This window comes from Coregonus clupeaformis, chromosome 34 (genome assembly GCF_020615455.1).
Source record: "Coregonus clupeaformis isolate EN_2021a chromosome 34, ASM2061545v1, whole genome shotgun sequence".
In the NCBI taxonomy this organism is placed as follows: domain Eukaryota; kingdom Metazoa; phylum Chordata; class Actinopteri; order Salmoniformes; family Salmonidae; genus Coregonus; species Coregonus clupeaformis.
The window spans coordinates 16,899,427-16,922,288 of record NC_059225.1 but is presented as its reverse complement, the minus strand read 5'-3'; the positions used below and the strand labels follow the sequence as shown (position 1 = coordinate 16,922,288).

Here is a 22,862-nt window from a genome sequence, read left to right as displayed (position 1 = left end):
TATTTAGAGACTTTACAGACTGTAGTTGAAGATCGGTTAGTTTATAATGTGGTTTGATTGATTTAATATCTAGCTATGTAACGATGGTGACGGTTGCTTCATGGGATGAATAGAATGCTGACAGCATGAGTCAGTTCTCTGGCATCAAACTGAAGACATGTGTGGTTGTGACGAGGGTATTTGGGGAGGGCTGTGTGTGTGTGTGTATTGGGTGGGACACGTGAACTTATAACAGGATCCTGCTGCTTCATTCCTGCCGTGAGCTTTAGACTCTTCTGGACCCCGAGACAGACGGCACCTCTGGAACGACACACACAGGTAAAAATAACCAGACTCTTCTCACTACAACCCGGTACACAGATGTTTGAATCTGTTGTATATACTGGTGTTGTTGTTTTGACTCTGATATACATTCTGATTAATATGTACAGTTTAGAGTCAGTAGTTTAGAGGGGTTTTCAGTGGACTCTAGGCTATGTGTATAATATGTGTGTTTACAATGTCCTCTAAGGCAGTTTACAGTGTTCATTGAGGACCTAGTAGCTGAGAAATCTAACTGTTGTTTATGATTGTATTTTTTCATTTTGCGGATTTATGCATTTGTAGTTTTAAATGTGTATATTGTATCTCAATGTGTATTGTGTACACAGGACTCTCAGTCTCAGTGTTGACTCCCTGTTAAAATAAAGGTTAAAACAATGATTATAATGTGTTTGTGTTTTCAGAAGTCAGGATGAAGTTGCTGGTTCAGTTTAGTATTCTCTTCCTCTGCCTCATCGCCTGTAAGCTCACTGGTGAGTCTCTCTGCCTCCATTAAAATGAGTCTACACATAATAGTCTCTATCTCAGCAGTGTTTCCTTAAACTCTTACTAATAATCAGCAACCTCTGGGATACCCTCAGTGATGTTAAGCATTTTATGCCAAATCTATTAGTAAATAGTGCTATATGTGTAATCCATATTGTGTGTCATTGTATGTAGTTAATCTATATTAAAGTGCTATAATATGTACACAGCATAGAAGAGTTGGGAGAAAACTATGACTTAGTGGTGTATTCAGCAATGACCGCTTACTGCATCCATAAGGAGAGGTCTGTTTTGAGTACTGCATGTGGACAAAGAGCACTGTGTGTGTGTGTGTGTGTGTGTGTGTGTGTGTGTGTGTGTGTGTGTGTAAGCCCAGTGAGGAATAATATTTGAGGAGGAAGGAAGAAAGTTTCTTCAGGTATCACAGAGTCCTCAGGGAGGGGCTCATTTTTCCGAACTCTCAATCCCGTCTTTGTGTGTGGAATACGTGAAATGCTCCAAAATGCTAAACTTCTCTCTCTCCGTCTCTCCCCCTCTCCCGCTTACAGATGCTAGAGCCTTCACCCCTGAAGGAGGTAAAATAGATACACACACACACACACACACACACACAGACCTTCTGTAGCATGTACTGATAGGCTCTACATGATTATTATATTATGTAGACTTCCTTGGGGTTGTCAGTCAGTGAGTGATGTTATTTGTTTCTGTCTGTGTCTGTAGTTCCATACGACGAGCCCCCGGCAGTCCCCTACTGGCCTTACACCACCTCAGACTTCTGGCACTACGTAGAGTACTTCAGGTCTATTGGAGCCTACAACCACATCAACGAAATGGCCCGGGCCTTCTATGCTCACCAACACCTGGGAGACACACTGGGATATGAGACCAACGAGGGACATGAACACTGAGGAGAGAGAGGAGAGAGAGGAGAGAGAGGAGAGAGAGGAGAGAGAGGAGAGAGAGGGGGGAGGGAGGGTAGAGGGAGAATGAGATAGAGGAGGAGGGAGGAGGAGAGAAGGTGGGGAGAGGGGCAGGAAGGGAGAAAAGAGGGGGAGAGTATAAGGAGAGTGGGTAGGGAGGAAAAGAGGGCTCCTTAAGGATAAGTAATATTGTCAGTTGAAATGCATAAAAAAATATGAGGTTATATAAATATGTATTTGAACCGATCATTAAATATATTAATACATCTCACACACGACAAAAAACATATTAATTCCAAACACTGCTATAATATAAAAAGTTATATCAATGTAATGTGCAATATTAATACATTTTGACCAGAAATGTGATCTCATTGTCATAATTTACTGTCTTTAATTTGGATACCTGCAGGGATTGAAATGTAATAGGGATTTTGTATGTAGAACTTTCACAAAATATATATTTATTTTACAATTACCTATGAGTTTCCAATCCTGGGTATGTAACTCCTTTCATCACCTGGGTGTTTGTACCATATTTTACCAAGTTGTACCTATATTTTAGCCAACCTTCAATCTCTGCCTACACCCAAACCACTGGTTGGTTCCTTGTGACAGTCGAGCCCATTATATTGTTACCAAAAAAGGAAGTGGTGTTACCAGAAATGACGTAGGGCTGGTAGAGCTTTTTGAGTGTACATGACATGGTGGCAAATTCAAGATACAAGAACCATTTGAACCAGGGATGGGCAACTTTGATGGTTGTAGAGGGCCACAAAAAATCTGAACTCATTACATTTTAGTCATTTAGCAGACGCTCTTATCCAGAGCGACTTACAGGAGCATTTAGGGTTAAGTGCCTTGCTTAAGGGCACATCGACAGATTTTTCACCTAGTCGGCTCTGGGATTAGAACCAGCGACCTTTCGGTTACTGGCACAATGCTCTTACCCACTAAGCTACCTGCCGCCCCATGATGGGCTGCATTTGCTCTCTACACAATTCGCCACATTTTGCCATGGGGCGGAGAGAAGATTTAGCAATTTTATAACTAATTTTATGCACATTTTTACGTTTTAGTGTTAATTTCGTGCAATTCTACTCCTTTTGCCATGGGGCAGAGAGTAAAATTAGCAGTTTTACAGCTAATTTTCCTGCAATTCTACACATTTTGCCATAGGGTGGAGAGAAATGTTTTCTGTTTTTAATATGATATCTGATTGACACTGACTAACAAAATCAATGGGGACCCCCCGGGCTCAAATTTTAGCTAGTTTAGCTAGCTGGCCGCTAGACTAACTTACCAATAAAACAATTTTTTGCTGACATGGGCTAATTGAGTGACTATCAGTGACTGAAATAACAAGAGAAAAACGGATGATGGACAACCAAATTTAGAAATTGCACCTTGTGTATTCTACTATTCTACCTCACAACAGTAAGTTGAGACCCTGACCGAGTTCCAAAAAAACGTGTGGAAATTGATCCGAGGGCCTTCAAAAGGGGGGGCGTGGCCAATTGCCCATCCATGATTTGAACAGTTTGCTACTACAGCGGATGAAGGAGCAGAAAGAGCGTGGAAATGGACAGCGAGGAAGAAGTCAAAGCATATAATTGCAGCCATACCGCAAAAGTGGAAGAGGAAAGTGGAAGGGGGAGAAAGTAAGGAACTTGTCTGTCGGTCTTGCATTAAAGAACATAATTGGTTAAGGAAAACTGTGATAAATAAAAAAGTATATCAGTTTCACTTAAGGACCAAAGGATTGACAGCCGTCCCATATAGATTGCAAAATAGTTGGGAAGAGATTTTTGACGTACCGATCCCATGGCATAGTGTTTATGAACTGACACGCAAAACGACACCGGATTCAAAAATTAGAATCTTTCAATTTAAATTATTATAAAAAATTATTGCTACCAAAAGAATGTTATTTATATGGGGGATACAATCTTCCCAGCTCTGCAGATTTTGCTGTGAAGAGACAGAATCATTAGATCATTTATTTTGGTTCTGTCCATTTCTAGCTTGTTTTTGGACACAGGTCCAGGAATGGCTAAAGGATTGCAATATTTACCTGGAGCTAACCTTGCAGATAGCATTACTGGGTGATCTGAAAAGTCATAGTCAATCGATCAATAATATAATAATACTTTTAGCAAAAATGTTTATTTTTAATTCACAATCTGTAGAAGCAATGAGAATAGAAAGGTTCAGAACTTTTGTAAAACATCACAGTATGGTTGAAATATATATGGCAAATAGAAATCCTATATGGATGGTGTTAAGCGATAGATGGGAGGTATTGCATGGAGTTGAAGGATGGGACTAATAACAAATAACAACAAATAATAACAAGATAACTAATAATGTAAGCATACTGTGTCCATAATAAGTATATAGGTTGTATGTTGGGAGCTTTTGGGAAAGAGCACAGTTAGAAATATATGGCATATAGAAGCAAACCCGATGGACATCATGAAAATGATCGGAGAGGTTGAGAGTAGAAGAAGTTCAGGAGCAAAAACAAATAAAATATAATTATTGTAAAATTGACTGTGTCCATAAGGTGTAGATAGTAAGTATAGGCTGGAAGTAGAGGCCTGGGCATTGTTGTTCACTAATTTACCCCAAGTAGGGAAAGGATGGCGGGGTTGAAAAGGAATAAAGGGGAGTATATATATAAAAAACATGGGGGATTGGAAGTGATGCAGACAATTACATTGATGGAAGTTACAATCTATCTGCAATATTAAGCTGATCTACCCCCCAAAAAAAATTATTTTAAAAAAAGAAGAAAAAAAAAAGTAGTCAAAGCATAGGGTAGAGCTGTGTGAGCATGACCAGCGGTGTCATTTACATTTACATTTACATTTTAGTCATTTAGCAGACGCTCTTATCCAGAGCGACTTACAGGAGCAATTTTGACTTAACAAACGAGGATCGGATGTCGTCAACCTTCTTTTCAAAATGGTTGACGAAGTCATCCACAGAGAGGGAGGGGGGGGGGGGATTCACACTCCAGAACATAGGCGGAAACACAGGGCTAGATAAGAGAAATAGATGAATAGGGAGGCCGTGACCCACCTCACACTCCAGTACAGTAGGTGACGGTGTATGCAAATTTAAAGAAGAGTAAGAAGAAGTGGTGTTGATCTACGCTAGGGGAAACTTTGATTGCGCGGCTGATTGGCGGGAACTTGTCGTTGGAAGATGGCGGAAGCAGATGTTCTGTTTGAATCAGATGGCATGTCAAGTGCAGATGAGAAGAATTGGATTACAGTGGCGAATACAAAAGGAAATTAGAGAAGTAAAGTGGTAGTGGAATCTTGGAAATCCAAGCCTAGTTCTGATAATTTTTTGGTCGGAGTAAGGGTTTTGGATCGATGGAGTTACCTGGGAGATCCGTTTGTAGTCCTTTTGAAAATTGTGGCTGCGTTGGGTAAGGTGGCATTGGTGAGAGTAACGAGAAGTGGGCTTATTTTTATTTTGTGTATCTTTGGAACAGAAGGAACATGCTCTGCCCCTCAAGAAGATATCAGATTGGAATGTGTGGTGTGTGGATCTTCGAAGCAGGGCGCCTATCAAGGGTGTTTTCTCTGAGGTGGCACTAGAAGTGAATGCAAAGGATATATGTGAAGAATTGGATCAAGTGGTTGGTGCACACCGACTGACTGGCATGGTGGATGTAGTGAGGAAGCCCACTCCATCCATTCTATTGTTTTTTGAAAAAGTGTCTCTCCCTTCTCACATCTATTTGGGTTTTATGAGATACCCTGTGAGAGCCTACGTGCCCAAACCCATGCATGTGTCAAGTGTATGTAGACGGGAGGAGTATCGTATGACAGCTGAGTCTAAACGCTACAATTGTGGTGGTGAACATGCACCTGAATTTCTGAAGTGTCCTGTTATGGTGAAGGAGACGGAGGTGGCAAGAATAAGGACTGTCCACCATGTCCTATCTGGAGGCGGTGAGAAGAGTGGAAGAAAGGAGTGAAGTTGAAGAAATAATGGTAGTAGGTGTAGAAACACTAGAAGATATTCTTTGTCAACAGGGGGATACTGACATGCTGCATGTTAAGAAGGTGGACCTTTTAGTATTTATTGCATTGGTTTTCAACTGCACAGTGCAAACAGAGAGAAAATCTGAGAAAATAGGCATCATTGTGAGTGCGGCTGAGGCATTACAAGGAATCCTGTCGATTAATACTTCGTCCTCACAGGCCCCTGAGCCTGTGTAGGGATGTGATTTGAATTGTGACTGAAGGAGTGGGATTATTTATTTATTTTTGTTTACTTTTGTATGACGTTAATTTTGTTTAGCTACCCTGTACAGTAGGTGGCGGCAATACACTAACCTTAAAGAAAAAGAAGAAGAAGAAGAAGTGGGTATGCTCAAATCCCATGTCTGTATTGAATAGTTTATCATCTCGCAAATCTAATAGGAGTGACCTACTATTGGAGGCATTCATGTTATTATGGAGAATTGAGAGACTGGGTGTAGTAGTGCGATTCTGCTGGGTCCCAGCCCATTTGGGTATGGAAGGGAATGAAGTTGTAGACCAGATAGCCAAAAAAGCTTTAAAACAAGATATAATTGATATTAATGTTCCACTGGGTAGAGGTGAGGCCAAATGTAAGATCAGAGTCATTTTGATAGATGTGTGGCAGGAGAGATGGGACCCTGAGCCCAAGGGCCTGCATTTATATGCCCTCCAAAGAAAGGTTGGTGGACCAAGATTAAAAAGTCAGATTAGGAAGGAAGAGGTGGTGTTTGCTCGATTGCGCCTAGGACATTGTACTCGTCATTACAGCTGGTTGGCAAGCATGTGAATGGTTTGTGTCTGGAGTGCATGGTCGATTAAACGGTGGAGCATTTGTTATATTGTTGTAAGTATGTTGAAGAGAGGGAAAGATTGAAGTGTAGGGTCATTGTGGTTGGACGAGGTTGGGGGGGTTTTGAAGGGATTTTGGGGATGGGGGACGGTCTATTAGAAGTTAGTAGGGCTCTTTTTTATTTTCTCAGAAGTACTGCTTTCGGTAGGAGGATTTAGAAATGTGGAGCTCATGTTGTAAACCGTGATTGACCACACACTCCAGCACAGTAGGTGGCGGCACGCACATTTAAAGGTTGTTTGCGGACCGATATTATATCATAGAAGAAGAAGGAGGTACAGTTTGCTTTGTTAACGTTGACAGAAAACAGCTAGGTAGCTAATATTCATTACGGTAAATCGTCAAAGACAGAAACTATCATGAAACCAGCGGTGGACGAGATGTTCCCTGAAGGCGCCGGGCCTTATGTGGATCTAGACGAGGTTAGTAATCATCAAGTGACACGAAAGAATCCCCGACCTAGCTAGCTACCATTGTTAGCAATGGTAACATAGCCACCTACAGTAACTAGTACAGTAGTGACTCGGATACAAAAAACGCCCACTGTTATCCATTCATCTTGTTCAACACACAGTTGTTGGGAACTTGCTACTACTAATGTTAGCAAGCTAGCTATGTCTAGAAGGTTAGGCCTATACCTGAATTGTGTCAGAGGCTAGAAAGTTGTGCAGCTCTAACGTTAGCACAGACAGTTGTTTTTAACCTAGTTAGCTAAACGGTTAACCTTTTGTCTGACTGTAGACTAAACGAACTGTCTTTGTTTTCTTGTACTTTTCTTGTTGAGCTCATGTGTTTTCTGTACTTTGATAAATGGCTAACATTGTTATGAAACTGTACCTGTGTGTGTGCGCGCTTGTGTGTTCTTCAGGCAGGGGGCAGCAGCGGTCTGCTCATGGACCTGGCAGCAAATGAGAAAGCAGTGCACTCAGACTTCTTCAACGGTGAGATACACACTCACACACGGTAGGCAGGGCTGTAACTAGACTAGATCAGTGTTTCTCAAACCTATCCTTGAGTAACTCCAGCCATTACACTTATTTGTTATATTCCAGTACTAGAATTCCTGATTTAAACAAATCGAGTGCTGATGACCAGTTGAATCAGGTGTGTTGGTGCTGGAATAGATCAAACAAGTGGAATGGTTGGAAATACTGGAGAATAGGTTGGGGGAAACACTGGGCTAGACTGGGTAGAGGTTATGTGAAAGATCTAGAGGCTAGGAAGGGGTCTAATAAAAGTGTTCTGTGTAGGGATGTGCATCTTTCCCTTTCAAGACGGTTCGATACGTATCTAGATACATGGGCTACGATACAATACAGGAATTATATGTTTTAGCTATGTTTAAACTAATTGATGCGATTCGGTTTGATGCGATACGATGCACTAACATTTGTTGCATAAACACATTCTGCTGCTGATAGAGCTCATGGGCCTCTGAGCTGACGTGTGTGTAAAATATGTATGTGTAGGTACCTGAGCTGAGTCATAAGGGAGACTAGGCATCTACCACCCCTCTACCAATATCAGATTAACGGGGACAATGTAGCCTGTTTTGTCTCCCCACGTTGGTTCTGAAATCACCATCACCCACATTAACTTGTCATTTTTGCAGATTAAGTGTTTGAGCTAGTAATAAGATCAATATTTATCGTTTACAGAAATGAGCAATGACATAGCCAATGAATATAAAGCACCATTTTGGATTTCACCCCCATCTCAAAATCAAATGGTTTTGACCGTTTGGAAGTTTTTACGGCGAGGTCTTCTCGTTTCGGCCATTCTGTGCGCCTGGCAAAAGTAGTTGCTCGTCACCCTGTATATCAAAAAAATTACCATATGCCCTGATTGTGTAAATCAAAACTATTGCTGATGATGAACCTGAACAATCAAAATAAAAACTATTGTAAGCCCCGTTCAACAGGTATAGCCAGATGAGAGTTCTGTCTCTGGTTCCTTTTGGTCTCTCCTGTAAAACACAATTTTTAACAATAACCTAGCATATTACATATGTTGTCGCTCAACTAATAAAGCCTAATATCACGCAAACCGTTTAAGCATTTGAATGCTGAATGTGCCGCGCAAATGTGCAAGATCAGGAACATGCCGCCTATCTCACGTTGGTCAGCGTGCGGAACTGGGCACTGTGCGCAGGCAGTTTGACTAGGCTACTGATATTGCCTGGGGTTGTCCGGCACGCATGCAGAATGACTTGTAGGTCAATGACTGTCAACGCAGTTACATGCAGTTCGACACTGAAATAGAGGACGCATCAGTTGTCACAAAATATTATAAGTATTTTCGGAAGGTAGAAATAATGTAATATGTGAAGAAAAAAGATGGTGAACCGGCGATTCGTAACGTTTGAATCGGTTTTCTGACCGATGCATGCTACATTTGGATCGGTTTGGGATCCACGATACACTCGCATCCTAAACATTTGAATCGGGGACTGATGTGTGTTGGTGAATCGTTACATACCTACATCTCACAGTAACTAACACACATTTTCCATGTAAATCTCAATTTACACATGCCTGCATGCACAAACGCAGACACACCACACAATGTAGCTAATGTGTTTTCCGTCTGGCAGTGTTAGCTACAGGACAAACAGTTTATGTCTCAGCAGCACATGACCTAGAAACTGATCATTAAAAAGAGGAGAGGAACGTTAAAGAAGGAGATGTAAGGGGTAGTACTAGGTGAAGAGGGAATGGGAGGAGTGGGGGAGTAGAGAGGGAGAAGAGTAGGAAAAGAGACGATTAAGTAGGTAAGGACAAGGAGGAGAGTAGGACAAGGAGGGGGGGAGTAGGACAAGGAGGAGGGGAGTAGGACAAGGAGGAGAGGAGATGGGGATGATAAAGGGTTTTATGGTTCCTGTTAGACTGAAACTCAGCAGGACACTTAGCCAGCCTGCCGCTTTGAACACACATACACACCCACACTCGCAACAAATGCACACACACCACATAACACACGCACACCCAGCAGAAAAACACATTCCCCTGTGATCTGTGGTGTCTGTGATTTTGTCTTTGAGTGGTTGTAGCTCCCCTGAAGCAGCACTCACATCCGTTAATATCAAACCTCTCCTATAACCTAAAGTCCTGAGAGCCCAGATACTACATACCAAATACTAACATATGGTACTACTGCATGATCTGTTATGAATCATACTGCATACTGGACTACTATTTTAGGATGTTTTCAAACTTCAGCATGCCTATCATGTCAGTCATCTAAGTGTCAGCAGATAGGAGCTGTCAATCAAATCAGAAACTCACTGACGTATCTATTTTTTTTCGTCTCTCTCTGTCTGTCTGGCTCTGTCTATCTGTTTCTCGCTCTGTCTCTCTGTTTTTCTCTATCTGTTTCTCTCTCTCAGACTTCGAGGATCTGTTTGATGATGAGGACCTGCAGTGAATGAAGGCCCTACATACACCCATGATTACCCGTTTGTGTGTGTGTGTGTGTGAGACTTAAGGATCCTAAGAACTGTGAAACCAGAACCATTGTCCAATGGTGGAAATGCTTAGGGAGATCCCCCTCACTACCACTGTGTTTGTTAAAAATAAAGTATATTTTAAAAAGCAGGTGTCTGTGGATCCCATACATTCCATAGCTGGGCTAAATGATCAGTGTGGGTTTAGAGTGGTCGTGTTTCGATGTGCTGCGGCAGGCAGGTCTGTAGCCGCTGTGAAACACCTGTTAGTGGAGTAATAATTACATACGCCATAACATCACATGCACACTCATACCTATAATAATTATATACGACATCCCCAGTTAACATGAGCAGTACGTTGATGGCTACTGGACAGCAGCTCTAAAAGCTTTATAAGGCCTTTGTAGCTTCATAAATCATTCAACCACACCAGGTCTGTCTGTGGAACATCTTGCTCGGCTGGTACCAGTATGAGGAGGAGGAGGAAGAGGAGGAGTAGTTAGTAGTAGTAGTAGTTACCTCCCGAGTGGCGCAGTGATCTCTGTGCCACTACAGATCCTGATTCGAATCCAGGCTCTGTCATTGCCGGCCGCGACCAGGAGATCCATGGGGCGGTGCACAATTGGCCCAGCGTCGTCCATGGTAGAGGAGGGAATGGCAGGCAGGGATGTAGCTCAGTTGGTAGAGCATGGCGTTTGCAACACCAGGGTTGTGGGTTCGATTCCCATGGGGGGCCAGTATGAAATATTAAAAAAGAATGTATGCACTCACTAACTGTAAGTCGCTCTGGATAAGAGCGTCTGCTAAATGACTAAACATTTTAATGTAGAGGGTGTCAAAAAGGTTGTCACATTTGGCAATGGTCCGGGTTGTATTCATTAGTGCACACCGTAGCAACATAAAAAGTTGAGATTAGATTAACTTTTGACGGACTGCATGGCTACAAAACACACAAGTGACAAATGCATAGATTATATCCATCTCTGTGTGGCTGCGACCTAGTTGGAGTGTTTGGTGAGTCCCAAACCATCACCTTTTAGGTTTGGGTGCTATTGCATCTTACAGGGACAATGCTGGAGAGCCACTGTACGGAAGCAGGACCTGTGTGTGTGGAAACCCTCTGTTACAGGGCAGACGTGTCTGAACAGTAGAACTAATGAGGAAACTAGCACCTGAAATTCCTGATGGGCAGACCAGCTGTCAGTGTGTGCCAACAGAGCTGTCTAACAGTAGCTAATAGGCAGGATTTTTGGGCCTTCCTCCTACAAAATGGGTTCTGGGAAGTGCTTATGTGGCACCTTTACTCTCCTTTCCCCCTTCATTATTTCCCCTGTATTTCCTTGTCTCCCTCTCTGTTTTCTTTCTCTCTCTCTCTCTCTCTCTCTCTCTCTCTCTCTCTCTCTCTCTCTCTCTCTCTCTCTGTAATTATGTATGTCTCTGATTGGTCAGGTGGTTGAGCTTGCAGCAGCCAATAGCAGCTCTGGTAGCAGTGCCCCTCGATCCCCTGGGAAGGTTTGTGTGTGTGTTAATAATCAGTGTATGTTAATGATTAGGGGTCCGTTTAAAACCAGACCAAACCATTTTCGGGGGCACAGTCTTGTCAGTAGGGTCAGAGGGACAGGGTGCGCCAGGAGTCTCTCACATACACGCACACACACTTGAACATCCAGCCTCTGAACTGGCCAGTGGGCTTCGTCTGATACAGCCTCTCAAGATCCAACAGAGAGACTCCACTACACACAACTACAGGTAAGACAACAACAGGCTGTCAAGGGTTTGGTTGTTTGTTGTCATCATAAATATGACATGCTGATCAAAACTTGACTTTGACCTGATGTCTTTGTCAGGTAAGTGATAAGATGGTTCTGATCAGCAGAGCGGTGGGGACCAGAGACTTTAGGTCAGGATTAAGTTCAGTTCAAGGTTGGTTTAAGTCCAGTTTAAGGTCAGGTTAGGTTTGAATGCTCAAACACCTGTAGCCTGTGTAGGAGAATCAACCAGCAGTGCAGCCTAAACCCCCTGATGAGACTCAGACAGAAGACCCTCTGAGGCAACAGTTTAGATGGGTGGAAGCAGACCCGGTGGTGGATGTAGACTGGAAACATTGTTTGAATTTTTTGTTGTGGGAAGCAAGACAACTAAAGGTGATTTAGCCGGACGAGGGTACTAACAGTCTCTTCTACAGCATTCACTACTCTTCATTAGGAATGGCATGGGTATAGGAAGCACTTTATTTGACAAACTGTTTCCACTGGTATTTACCTGAAATTGTCCGTAGGAGAGGAGGAAGCCATGGCTGGAGGGAGCAGAGCGTTGTTCTACGGTGTGTTCACTGCTGCTCTGCTGGTCACCATGCTGCTGCCTGGTGAGTCACATGCCTGCATGCACGCTCAAGCAAACATAGGGGTTAATGTTAGGATGGAGTTTTTATCCTCTCCTACCTTACTCCTCCTCTCTTCACCTCGCCTATTCTCAAGCCCTTGACTAGTTGAATCAGGTCTGTTATTGCTGGGCTAGAACGAAAATGTCCAGTCCTGAGGGTAACCAAGGAACAGATTCGGAAACATTGTCCTAACCCTAACTAAAACTCAGAACAGTCTCTGTCTGCCTCTAATTATCACCTGTTGTAATAACCTCTATTATAACCTCACCATATGTAACTGGCTCGGATAACTGCCTCCAGCCCAGCTGTTTCTGGTTATATGTTGACATGATTGACAGTTCCCCTCAGGGGAATATCTACTGAATCTCCTCTTTCCTCTAAAACTGTCTCTCAAACAGACCCATAATCCTAACCTTAACCCATCATGTATTTACAAGGGTAGAGGGATGGAGGAGAGGGAGGGAATTCGGGTGCGTTCTTTCATCGTTCCAACACTTGTAAAAGATTATTACCTGTCAGCATCAGTCCCGCTCTCTCCTCCCTCCTGCTCCCCCTCTCCTCCTCCTCCTCCCTCCGTCCTGTAAAGGCTGTTGTTTCCAGATGTTCCAGTCTTTTACTGGCTCGTTAAATATAGTACAGCGGATACACTGAGACAGCAACATTTACCCCAACACCACACATACCTCCCTCCATCCATCATCCATGCATCTCTCTCTCCTTCTCTTCCTCCATCCCTCTCTCTCCCTCTTTACCTCACTTCCCTCTTCTCTATCTCTCTACCTCCATCCCGCTCTGTCCTTCCCTCTGAAAACTGTTAGCACCTTTTCCCTGTGGAGATGAAAGAGCATGCATGCAGAGGTGTGTCTACTGTTTCTTACACACACACACAGGGAGCTCTGTAAGGTAGCTGGCCCAGTTGGGGTCCACTGTTACAGGCTCACCTATAAAATCTACAAAGAGCCGAAGTCACCGAACCTCCAGGCACCGCCAATTACCCCTGCCCTGTAAACCTGTGTGTGTTTAATCCCACACCTTTACACCTGTATATTACACTCGCAGTGGGGAAAGGTTCTTAGTAGTATATGTAAGAATGTTTTGGACTCTGCTGCTGACGCTGGCAACATCTAACTCTGACTGTGTGTGTCTGTCTTCTCAGAATTCCTGTCGGCGGGGCCGGTGTTTCAGAAGCTCAATGGAGATGGTAAAAACACCACTACAGTACCAGTCAAATGTTTGGACACACCTACTCACTTTATTTTTACTATTTTCTACATTCTAGAATAATAGTGACGACATCAAAACTATGAAATAACACATATGGAATCATGTAGTAACCAAAAAAGTGTTGAACAAATCAAAATATATTTTTTATTTTAGATTCTTCAAAGTAGCCACCCTTTGCCTTGATGACAGCTTTGCACACTCTTGGCATTCTCTCAACCAGCTTCACCTGGAATGCTTTTCCAACAGTCTTGAAGGAGTTCCCACATATGGTGAGCAATTGTTGGCTGCTTTTCCTTCACTCTGCGGTCCAACTCATCCCAAACCATCTCAATTGGGTTGAGGTCAGGTGATTGTGGAGGCCAGGTCATCTGATGCAGCACTCCATCTCTCTCCTTCTTGGTCAAATAGCCCTTACACAGCCTGGAGGTGTGTTTTGGGTCATTGTCCTGTTGAAAGCGCAAACCAGATGGGATGGCATATCGCTGCAGAATGCTGTGGTAGCCATGCTGGTTAAGTGTGCCTTGAATTCTAAATAAATCACAGATAGTGTCACCAGCAAAGCACCATCACACCTCCTCCTCCATGCTTCACGGTGGGAACCACACATGCGGAGATCATCCGTTCACCTACTCTGCGTCTCTCAAAGACCCGGCATCCAAATCTCAAATTTGGACTCATCAGACCAAAGGACAGATTTCCACCGATCTAATGTCCATTGCTCGTGTTTCTTGGCCCAAGCAAGTCTCTTCTTATTATTGGTGTCCTTTAGTAGTTGTTTCTTTGCAGCAATTCAACCATGAAGGCCTGATTCACGCAGTCTCCTTTGAACAGTTGATGTTGAGATGTGTCTGTTGCTTGAACTCTGTGAAGCATTGGGCTGCAATCTGAGGTGCAGTTAACTCTAATGTATGTATCCTCTGCAGCAGAGCTAACTATGGGTCTTCCTTTCCTGTGGCAGTCCTCATGAGAGCCAGTTTCATCATAGCGCTTGATGGTTTTTGCGACAGCACTTGAAGAAACTTTCAAAGTTCTTGAAATGTTCCGGATTGACTGACCTTCATGTCTTAAAGTAATGATGGACTGTCGTTTCTCTTTGCTTATTTGAGCTGTTCTTGCCATAATATGGACTTGGTCTTTTACCAAATAGGGCTATCTTCTGTATACCACCCCTACCATGTCACAACACAAGTGATTGGCTCAAATGCATTAAGAAGGAAAGAAATTCCACAAATTCCATTCCAGGTGACTACCTCATGAAGCTGGTTGAGAGAATGCCAAGAGTGTGCAAAGCTGTCATCAAGGCAAAGGGTGGCTACTTTGAAGAATCTCAAATATAAAATATATTTTGATTTGTTTAACACTCTTTTGGTTACTACGTGATTCCATATGTGTTATTTCATAGTTTTGATGTCTTCACTATTATTCTACAATGTAAAAAATAGTAAAAATAAAGAAAAACCCTGGAATGAGTAGGTGTGTCCAAACTTTTGACTGGTACTGTACCTAACAAACATACTTTACATACACAACAATGTTTGATGCTTGATGTCTCGCCAGTAGGGGATGCCACTGAAGAGACAGTGGTTGCGATGGCGTCAGCAAGGAGGCTTGTCCGTAACCGTAGAAACATCAGCTGGTACAAGCAACACTCAGACTTCTGGAACTGGTACAAATACTTCACCGACAATGGAAACACGGAGGCAGTGAGTACACTGAGGAGTTTGGGGGGTTATCCGTGAATGGTCCCAAACTTTCTGGTCCCAAGGGGCCCAACAGTAACTAACCACAGACCTTCAGAGTTGAGTATCACCTGCTTAGAGATTAAAATGGATATTGTGTTTGAGAATGACATGGGAACCTTGGGGAACTCCACAGGTATCTCTACTCATGTTATTGGGTTTTCCCTAGCTTTGGCTTTGCTCTTTATGAACCTCATACAGTGAGGGAAAAAAGTATTTGATCCCCTGCTGATTTTGTACGTTTGCCCACTGACAAAGACATGATCAGTCTATAATTTTAATGGTAGGTTTATTTGAACAGTGAGAGACAGAATAACAACAAAAATATCCAGAAAAACGCATGTCAAAAATGTTATAAATTGATTTGCATTTTAATGAGGGAAATAAGTATTTGACCCCTCTGCAAAACATGACTTAGTACTTGGTGGCAGATTTGACAGTACATGGCCCCGTCCATCGTCCCTTTGATGCGGTGAAGTTGTCCTGTCCCCTTAGCAGAAAAACACCCCCAAAGCATAATGTTTCCACCTCCATGTTTGACGGTGGGGATGGTGTTCTTGGGGTCATAGGCAGCATTCCTCCTCCTCCAAACACGGCGAGTTGAGTTGATACCAAAGAGCTCGATTTTGGTCTCATTTGACCACAACACTTTCACCCAGTTCTCCTCTGAATCTTTCAGATGTTCATTGGGAAACGTCAGACGGCCCTGTATATGTGCTTTCTTGAGCAGGGGGACCTTGCGGGCGCTGCAGGATTTCAGTCCTTCACGGCGTAGTGTGTTACCAATTGTTTTCTTGGTGACTATGGTCCCAGCTGCCTTGAGATCATTGACAAGATCCTCCCGTGTAGTTCTGGGCTGATTCCTCACCGTTCTCATGATCATTGCAACTCCACAAGGTGAGATCTTGCATGGAGCCCCAGGCCGAGGGAGATTGACAGTTCTTTTGTGTTTCTTCCATTTGCAAATAATCGCACCAACTGTTGTCACCTTCTCACCAAGCTGCTTGGCGATGGTCTTGTAGCCCATTCCAGTGTAGGTCTACAATCTTGTCCCTGACATCCTTGGAGAGCTCTTTGGTCTTGGCCATGGTGGAGAGTTTGGAAACGGATTGATTGATTGCTTCTGTGGACAGGTGTCTTTTATACAGGTAACAAACTGAGATTAGGAGCACTCCCTTTAAGAGTGTGCTCCTAATCTCAGCTCATTACCTGTATAAAAGACACCTGGGAGCCAGAAATCTTTCTGATTGAGAGGGGGTCAAATACTTATTTCCCTCATTAAAAGGCTAATCAATTTATAACATTTTTGACATGCGTTTTTCTGGATTTTTTTGTTGTTGTTCTGTCTCTCACTGTTCAAATAAACCTACCATTAAAATTAAAGACTGATCATTTCTTTGTCAGTGGGCAAACGTACAAAATTAGCAGGGGATCAAATACTTTTTTCCCTCACTGTATACCTCTAACCTCACCCCCCCCCCCCCAGGTCCAGGAGCTGGACAGGGTCTACCTGGCCTACCTCCAGAATAAGAACCGTGCAGAGGGACGTCGCTCCTACAAAGCCTACCTGGGCCACCTAGGGGACATCTACAAGGCCTGCGCCGACTCAGAGGACCCAAACTGTGTGGCCTCGGCCACTAGCCGGCCCAAACCTGAACCCCCCAAGGCCCCTCCCAAGCCCGCTCCTGTCAAGGCCTGTGACCCCTACAGGTCAGTCATGTTCATTTATGTCTGTGTTATATCATTTTATGCTCATGAATTGAATCTAATCTAATCTAATCTCCTGTGTAGGGACCCATATTGTCTCTATGCTGCCATGGCACACGCCAAGAGCCAGCCCCCACCTGCCCCTGCCCCGGTCAAGGCCCCAGCCCCCCTGTATGTGCGCTCCCCAGTGGCCGTTAAAGACCCTCATTCTGGGTACTACTACTACTCCCCCGCTGTTCAGCCCTTCCTCTCCAAGGTACAGTATTACTACACTATTACTGCTATTACTGTACCACTATACTACTGTATATTGTCTATCTCTCTATCTGTCATTAACATAAGTATTATTGTTTTTATTCCCATCCAGGAGCAGAAGGCAGAGCTGCTGCGTATCTGTTCAGCAGAGGATGTGGAGTGTCTCCAGTACCACCTGAGAGCTGCTTTCGGTCACAAGCCTTCCGCTGGGCCCCTGCCTTCCTACGCCCACCTGGGCTGTGACCCGAAAGACCCTGCCTGTAAACCCCAGCTGGTCCAAAAATCCCCCTCCGGCCTCTTCCTCCGTTACCCCAACTGTGACCCCAGAGACCCTCGCTGTGCCTACGCTGCATCCCTACAGGTAAGATTAGTATGTGTTGTCATCATCATTATAGCGACTATCATGGAATTGTAATATCATCATGACTGTCCTTCCGTCACCAGGCACCCCGTGCCCCTGCAACCCCCGCCCCGGCGGGTCCTGGTTCCTGCAACCCTCTGTTTGAGGACGGTTGTAACCCTCTCACCGCAACCAAGTACGCCACGGCACCAGAGGAGTTCAAGGAAGAACACAAAGACGAACCCGCCGCAATGCGCGCTGCACCCCCAGCTCCCGAGCAACGCAGCGACCCATTCGCTATGTACAGGGATGCTTATGCTAACGCTAATGGTAACCGCCAAGGCAGTGCTCCAAGCTCTCAAGCTAGTGACCCATATGCCATGTACCGCCAAGCCAGTGCTCCCAGTGCTCAAGCTAGCGACCCATATGCCATGTTCCGCCAAGCCAGTGCTCCCAGCACTCAAGCTAGCGACCCATATGCCATGTACCGCCAAGCCAGTGCTCCCAGCACTCCAGCTAGTGACCCATACGCCATGTACCGCCAAGCTATCGCTAACGTTCAAGCTAACGACCCATACACCATGTACAGGCAGGCTAATGCTAATGCTAACGATCCCTTCGCAATGTACCGTGAAGCTGCGGCCTCCATGCACAGACGTGTCCCCCCTTCCCCACGGCAGCACGCCCCCGCCCCCTCTCCCCGCTATGAGGAGCCCCCCCAGGAGGATCGCCACCCGCTTGGCCCCCGGGGAAAGACCAAGGAGGGCTATGAATGCTTCATCGGCTACGACCAGGAGTGCTATCCAATAGCCCGCGCAGAGACGCGTTCTGGCGCCCACCGTAACACCGCCTACCCCGCCGAGCCCTACGAGCCGCATCTCAATGCTGATGGATCAAGGAACGGAGTCCTTGAGCCTTCTGACCCCGACTGTGACCCAGAGTACGACACCAACTGTCGCCTGCGTCGCTACGAACCCCGGGAGGATCTGCTGCCAGACACCAACGCCCAAGCTGTACACCAGGGGGAGCCAGAGCACAGCCAGGGGGAGCCAGAGAGAGACAGCGAGGCAGAGTCAGAGCCATACCAGAGTGGCCAGGAGGAGACCTACGGGGCTTACCCCCCTCCCTCGCAGGGGCTGTCGTACGGGTCCTACCCCTCACCCCAGCGGGGAATGCCCAGCTTCCAGGACATGCTGAGAGGATACCGAGACCAGTACCCTGAACAGGACGACCACAGAGCATACGCTGCTGACTACCGCCAAAAATAAATACATATACACATATATACACACTGCATACACAGACACACACTGCATATGCCATAAAGACTACAACAACAAAACTAACACACCAGCCAAAAACAGGAGCAGATTTTTAATACAGATATTTAATACAAAATAATAAAAGGCTGCTTGAAGTCTGACACACACACGTCACGTACGTACGAACAGGCACACACACACACACACACACACACACACACACACACACACACACACATAGTAATGTGCTGTTAGCAGTAGGAGTTTCTCTCCACTAGATGTTTTATCTGTCAGTTTATTAGCTTTTATTAATTGATTAATTGACAGTAGTCGACGATTGATCCCCTCATTATCACTGGAATATTTAATAAATTCTCGCAGCTCTGCTTCGCTTCTGTAGCTACAAACCTCACATGCTTTTTGTGTTTGTTTTGTTTATGATGTAATATGTAAAGTTTTTTTCCACTTTGAATGTTTTAAATAAAAGCTTTGAAAAACATTTTCTCTTTGTGTCCATGTTCTCTACTGATCACTATAGGCCAACAGTGGTAATATTATCTACTGACCCCTATAGGCCAACAGTGGTAATATTGTCTACTGACCCCTATAGGCTAACAGCGGTAATATTCTCTACTGACCCCTATAGGCCAACAGTGGTAATGTTCTCTGCTAACCCCTATAGGGAGAAGGGTCCGACTGCAGACTGCGTCTTAGGCAATTCTTGCCATACATCATTAAGTGTATTCCATCTCTGATTAGATGTCCGTTGGCAAGGAACATTCCCTTTGGGCGTACATTGGTCATACTTCATTAGCGGTATCTCGTGGGAACATTGATTTCATTTTTCTCACGCAAAAAAAAACTGATTAGCCGCATAGTCAAAAAAAAATAATATTGCAAAAAAATAAAAAATACATGTTTTTTAGGTTTTGCACTCCCCAAGACAAGCAAGCTCTCGTTGTCATTGGCTAGCTCTCGTTGTCATTGGCTAGCTAGCAGCTAGCTCTTTTGCTACTCTAGCGAGAGTTTAAAAACTCTGGTTTAGTAGCCTAAGTTGAAAGCCTATTAAATCTCAATAGGGACTGGCTAGCTAGCTAGCTACAGTGCCTTCAGAAAGTTTCCATACCTCTAGACTCATTCCACATTTTGTTGTTACAGCCTGAATTAAAAATGGATAAAAAATATAATAATTACCCATCTACACACAATACCCCATAATAACAAAGTGAAAACATGTTTTTAGGAATTTTTGCTAATTCATTGAAAATGAAATACCGAATTATCTCATTTACATAAGTATTCACACCCTTGAGTGTTAGAATCAACTTTGGCAGCGATTACAGCTGTCAGTCTTTCTGGGTTAGTCTCTTCAGAGCTTTGCACACCTGGATTGTACAATACTTGCCCATTATTATTTTCTAAATTCTTCAAGCTCTGTCAAATTGGTTGTTGATCATTGCTAGACAACCATTTCAAGTCTTACCAAAGATTTTCAACAACATTTAAGTCAAAACTGTAACTTGGCCACTCAGGAACATTCACTGTCTTCTTGGTAAGCAACTCCAGTGTAGATTTGGCCTTGTGTTTTAGGTTATTATCCTGCTAAAAGGTTAATTCATCTCCCAGTGTCTGGTGGAAAGCAGACTGAACCAGTTTTTCCTCTAAGATTTTCCATGTGCTTAGCTCCATTCCATTTCTTTTTTTATCCTGAAAAACTCCCCTGTCCTTAACGATTACAAGCATACCCCTAACGTGATGCAACCACCACCATGCTTGAAAATATGGAGAGTGGTACTCAGTAATGTGTATTGGATTTGCCCCAATCATAACACTTTGTATTCAGGACAAAAAGTTAATTGCTTTGCCACATTTTTTGCAGGATTACTTTAGTGCCTTGTTGCAAACAGGATGCATGTTTAGGAATATTTGTATTTGGTACAGGCTTCCTTCTTTTCACTCTGTCATTTAGATTAGTATTGTGTAGTAACTACAATGTTATTGATCCTTCCTCAGTTTTATTCTATCATAGCCATTCAACTATGTAACTGTTTTAAAGTCACCATTGGCCTCATGGTGAAATCCTTGAGCGGTTTCCTTCCTCTCCGGCAACTGAGTTTGGAAGGATGCCTGTATCTTTGTAGTGAATGTGTGTATTGATACACCATCCAAACTGCAATTCATAACTTCACCATGCTCAAAGGGATATTCAATGTCTGTTGTTTTCTATTTTGACCCATCCACTAATAGGTGCCCTTCTTTGCGAGGCATCGGAAAACATTCTTTGTGGTTTTTGTGGTTGAATCTCTGTTTGAAATTCACTGCTCGACTGAGGGACCTTAAAGTCATTGCAACTTATGTGACTTGTTAAGCAACATTTTACTCCTGAACTTATTTAGGCTTGCCATAACAAAGGGGTTGAATACTTATTGACTCAAGACATTTCAGCTTTTCATTTTGAATTAATTTGTAAAAATGTTGAAAAGCATAATTCCACTTTGACATTATGGGGTATTGTGTGTAGGCCAGTGACAAAACATCTCAATTGAATCTATTTTAAATGTAGGCTGTAACATAACATAATGTGGAAAAAGCCAAGGGGTGTGAATACTTTCTGAAGGCACTGTAGCTACATTTGCCAACCACCAAGTTAATCAGTCTCCAATGATTTTACTAAAGATTTTGCAGAGTTTGCGGTCTGCAGTTGGACCATATTGTACCTCGAATGATCTCTGGAGTTTTAATAAAATCCAGGATGGAAAAATAAAGGTAGATCCACCTGTAGATAGGGTACGTATGTAATTTCATTATTCAACATTTATGAATTCTACCAACTCCAGCCTTTTTGTCTCTTTATTTATGGCTCTGTATTGTGACATGTTGCATATAGGCTAACAGTGGTAATATTATCTACTGACCCCAATAGGCTAACTGGTTATATTATCTACTGACCCCTTAGGCTAACAGTGGAAATATTATCTGCTGACCCCTATAGGCTAACAGTGGTAATATTATCTGCTGACCCCTATATGCTAACAGTGGTAATATTATCTACTGACTCCTATAGGCTAACAGTGGTAATATTATCTGCTGACCCCTATAGGCTAACAGTGGTAATATTATCTGCTGACCCCTATAGGCTAACAATGGTAATATTATCTGCTGACCCTTATAGGCTAACAGTGGTAATATTATCTACTGACCCCTATAGGCTAACAGTGGTAATATTATCTGCTGACCCCTATAGGCTAACAGTGGTAATATTATCTGCTGACCCCTATAGGCTAACAGTGGTAATATTATCTGCTGACCCCTATAGGCTAACAGTGGTAATATTATCTGCTGACCCCTATAGGCTAACAGTGGTAATATTATCTGCTGACCCCTATAGGATAACTGGTAATATTATCTACTGACCCCTATAGGCTAACAGTGGTAATATTATCTACTGACCCCTATAGGCTAACTGTGGTAATATTATCTGCTGACCCCTATAGGCTAACAGTAGTAATATTATCTACTGACCCCTATAGGCTAACTGTGGTAATATTATCTGCTGACCCCTATAGGCTAACAGTGGTAATATTATCTGCTGACCCCTATAGGCTAACAGTGGTAATATTATCTACTGACCCCTATAGGCTAACTGGTAATATTATCTACTGACCCCTATAGGCTAACAGTGGTAATATTATCTGCTGACCCCTCTAGGCTAACAGTGGTACTATTATCTTCTGACCCCTATAGGCTAACTGTGGTAATATTATCTACTGAGCCCTATAGGCTAACAGTGGTAATATTATCTGCTGACCCCTATAGGCTAACAGTGGTAATATTATCTGCTGACCTCTATAGGCTAACTGGTAATATTATCTACTGACTCCTAT

At 43.5% G+C, this 22,862-nt stretch overlaps 3 protein-coding genes across 4 annotated transcripts; all 3 read left to right on the top strand.

Annotated features, from left to right (window-relative positions):
* The first annotated feature begins 213 nt into the window (after nucleotides 1–213).
* On the top strand, nucleotides 214–1,768 carry otos (otospiralin). Its single transcript, XM_041861717.2, has 4 exons — nucleotides 214–318; nucleotides 726–794; nucleotides 1,356–1,382; nucleotides 1,531–1,768. The coding sequence occupies exons 2-4, from the start codon at nucleotides 734–736 to the stop codon at nucleotides 1,716–1,718; spliced, it is 276 nt and encodes a 91-aa protein (XP_041717651.1). The 5' UTR covers nucleotides 214–318; nucleotides 726–733; the 3' UTR covers nucleotides 1,719–1,768.
* Nucleotides 1,769–6,866: 5,098 nt separating this feature from the next.
* On the top strand, nucleotides 6,867–10,216 carry cops9 (COP9 signalosome subunit 9). The gene is made up of 3 exons (XM_041861718.2): nucleotides 6,867–7,045; nucleotides 7,492–7,564; nucleotides 10,009–10,216. Exons 1-3 carry the CDS (start codon nucleotides 6,983–6,985, stop codon nucleotides 10,044–10,046), a joined length of 174 nt encoding a protein of 57 aa, XP_041717652.1. The 5' UTR covers nucleotides 6,867–6,982; the 3' UTR covers nucleotides 10,047–10,216.
* A 1,348-nt stretch (nucleotides 10,217–11,564) lies between these two features.
* Nucleotides 11,565–19,477, top strand: and1 (actinodin1). Of its 2 annotated transcripts, none has more exons than XM_041861720.2 (8): nucleotides 11,565–11,817; nucleotides 12,347–12,433; nucleotides 13,608–13,652; nucleotides 15,236–15,378; nucleotides 16,901–17,124; nucleotides 17,206–17,377; nucleotides 17,489–17,737; nucleotides 17,821–19,477. In XM_041861720.2, exons 2-8 carry the CDS (start codon nucleotides 12,361–12,363, stop codon nucleotides 18,982–18,984), a joined length of 2,070 nt encoding a protein of 689 aa, XP_041717654.2. In that variant the 5' UTR covers nucleotides 11,565–11,817; nucleotides 12,347–12,360; the 3' UTR covers nucleotides 18,985–19,477. The 2 variants fall into 2 exon arrangements, with proteins under 2 accessions (XP_041717654.2, XP_041717653.2); XM_041861719.2 differs by having other exon boundaries at nucleotides 15,233–15,378.
* The last annotated feature ends 3,385 nt before the right edge of the window (nucleotides 19,478–22,862 follow it).

Excerpts from the sequence above, each read along its gene's own strand:
- otos (XM_041861717.2), top strand. The coding sequence starts at position 734 with ATGAAGTTGCTGGTTCAGTTTAGTATTCTCTTCCTCTGCCTCATCGCC. Across the intron at positions 795-1,355 it reads CATCGCCTGTAAGCTCACTG|ATGCTAGAGCCTTCACCCCT; the intron begins GTGAGTCTCTCT and ends TCCCGCTTACAG. Across the intron at positions 1,383-1,530 it reads AGCCTTCACCCCTGAAGGAG|TTCCATACGACGAGCCCCCG; the intron begins GTAAAATAGATA and ends CTGTGTCTGTAG.
- and1 (XM_041861719.2), top strand. The coding sequence starts at position 12,361 with ATGGCTGGAGGGAGCAGAGCGTTGTTCTACGGTGTGTTCACTGCTGCT. Across the intron at positions 17,125-17,205 it reads AAGGCCTGTGACCCCTACAG|GGACCCATATTGTCTCTATG; the intron begins GTCAGTCATGTT and ends TCTCCTGTGTAG. Across the intron at positions 17,378-17,488 it reads TTCAGCCCTTCCTCTCCAAG|GAGCAGAAGGCAGAGCTGCT; the intron begins GTACAGTATTAC and ends ATTCCCATCCAG.
- cops9 (XM_041861718.2), top strand. The coding sequence starts at position 6,983 with ATGAAACCAGCGGTGGACGAGATGTTCCCTGAAGGCGCCGGGCCTTAT. Across the intron at positions 7,046-7,491 it reads CTTATGTGGATCTAGACGAG|GCAGGGGGCAGCAGCGGTCT; the intron begins GTTAGTAATCAT and ends TGTGTTCTTCAG. Across the intron at positions 7,565-10,008 it reads GCACTCAGACTTCTTCAACG|ACTTCGAGGATCTGTTTGAT; the intron begins GTGAGATACACA and ends TCTCTCTCTCAG.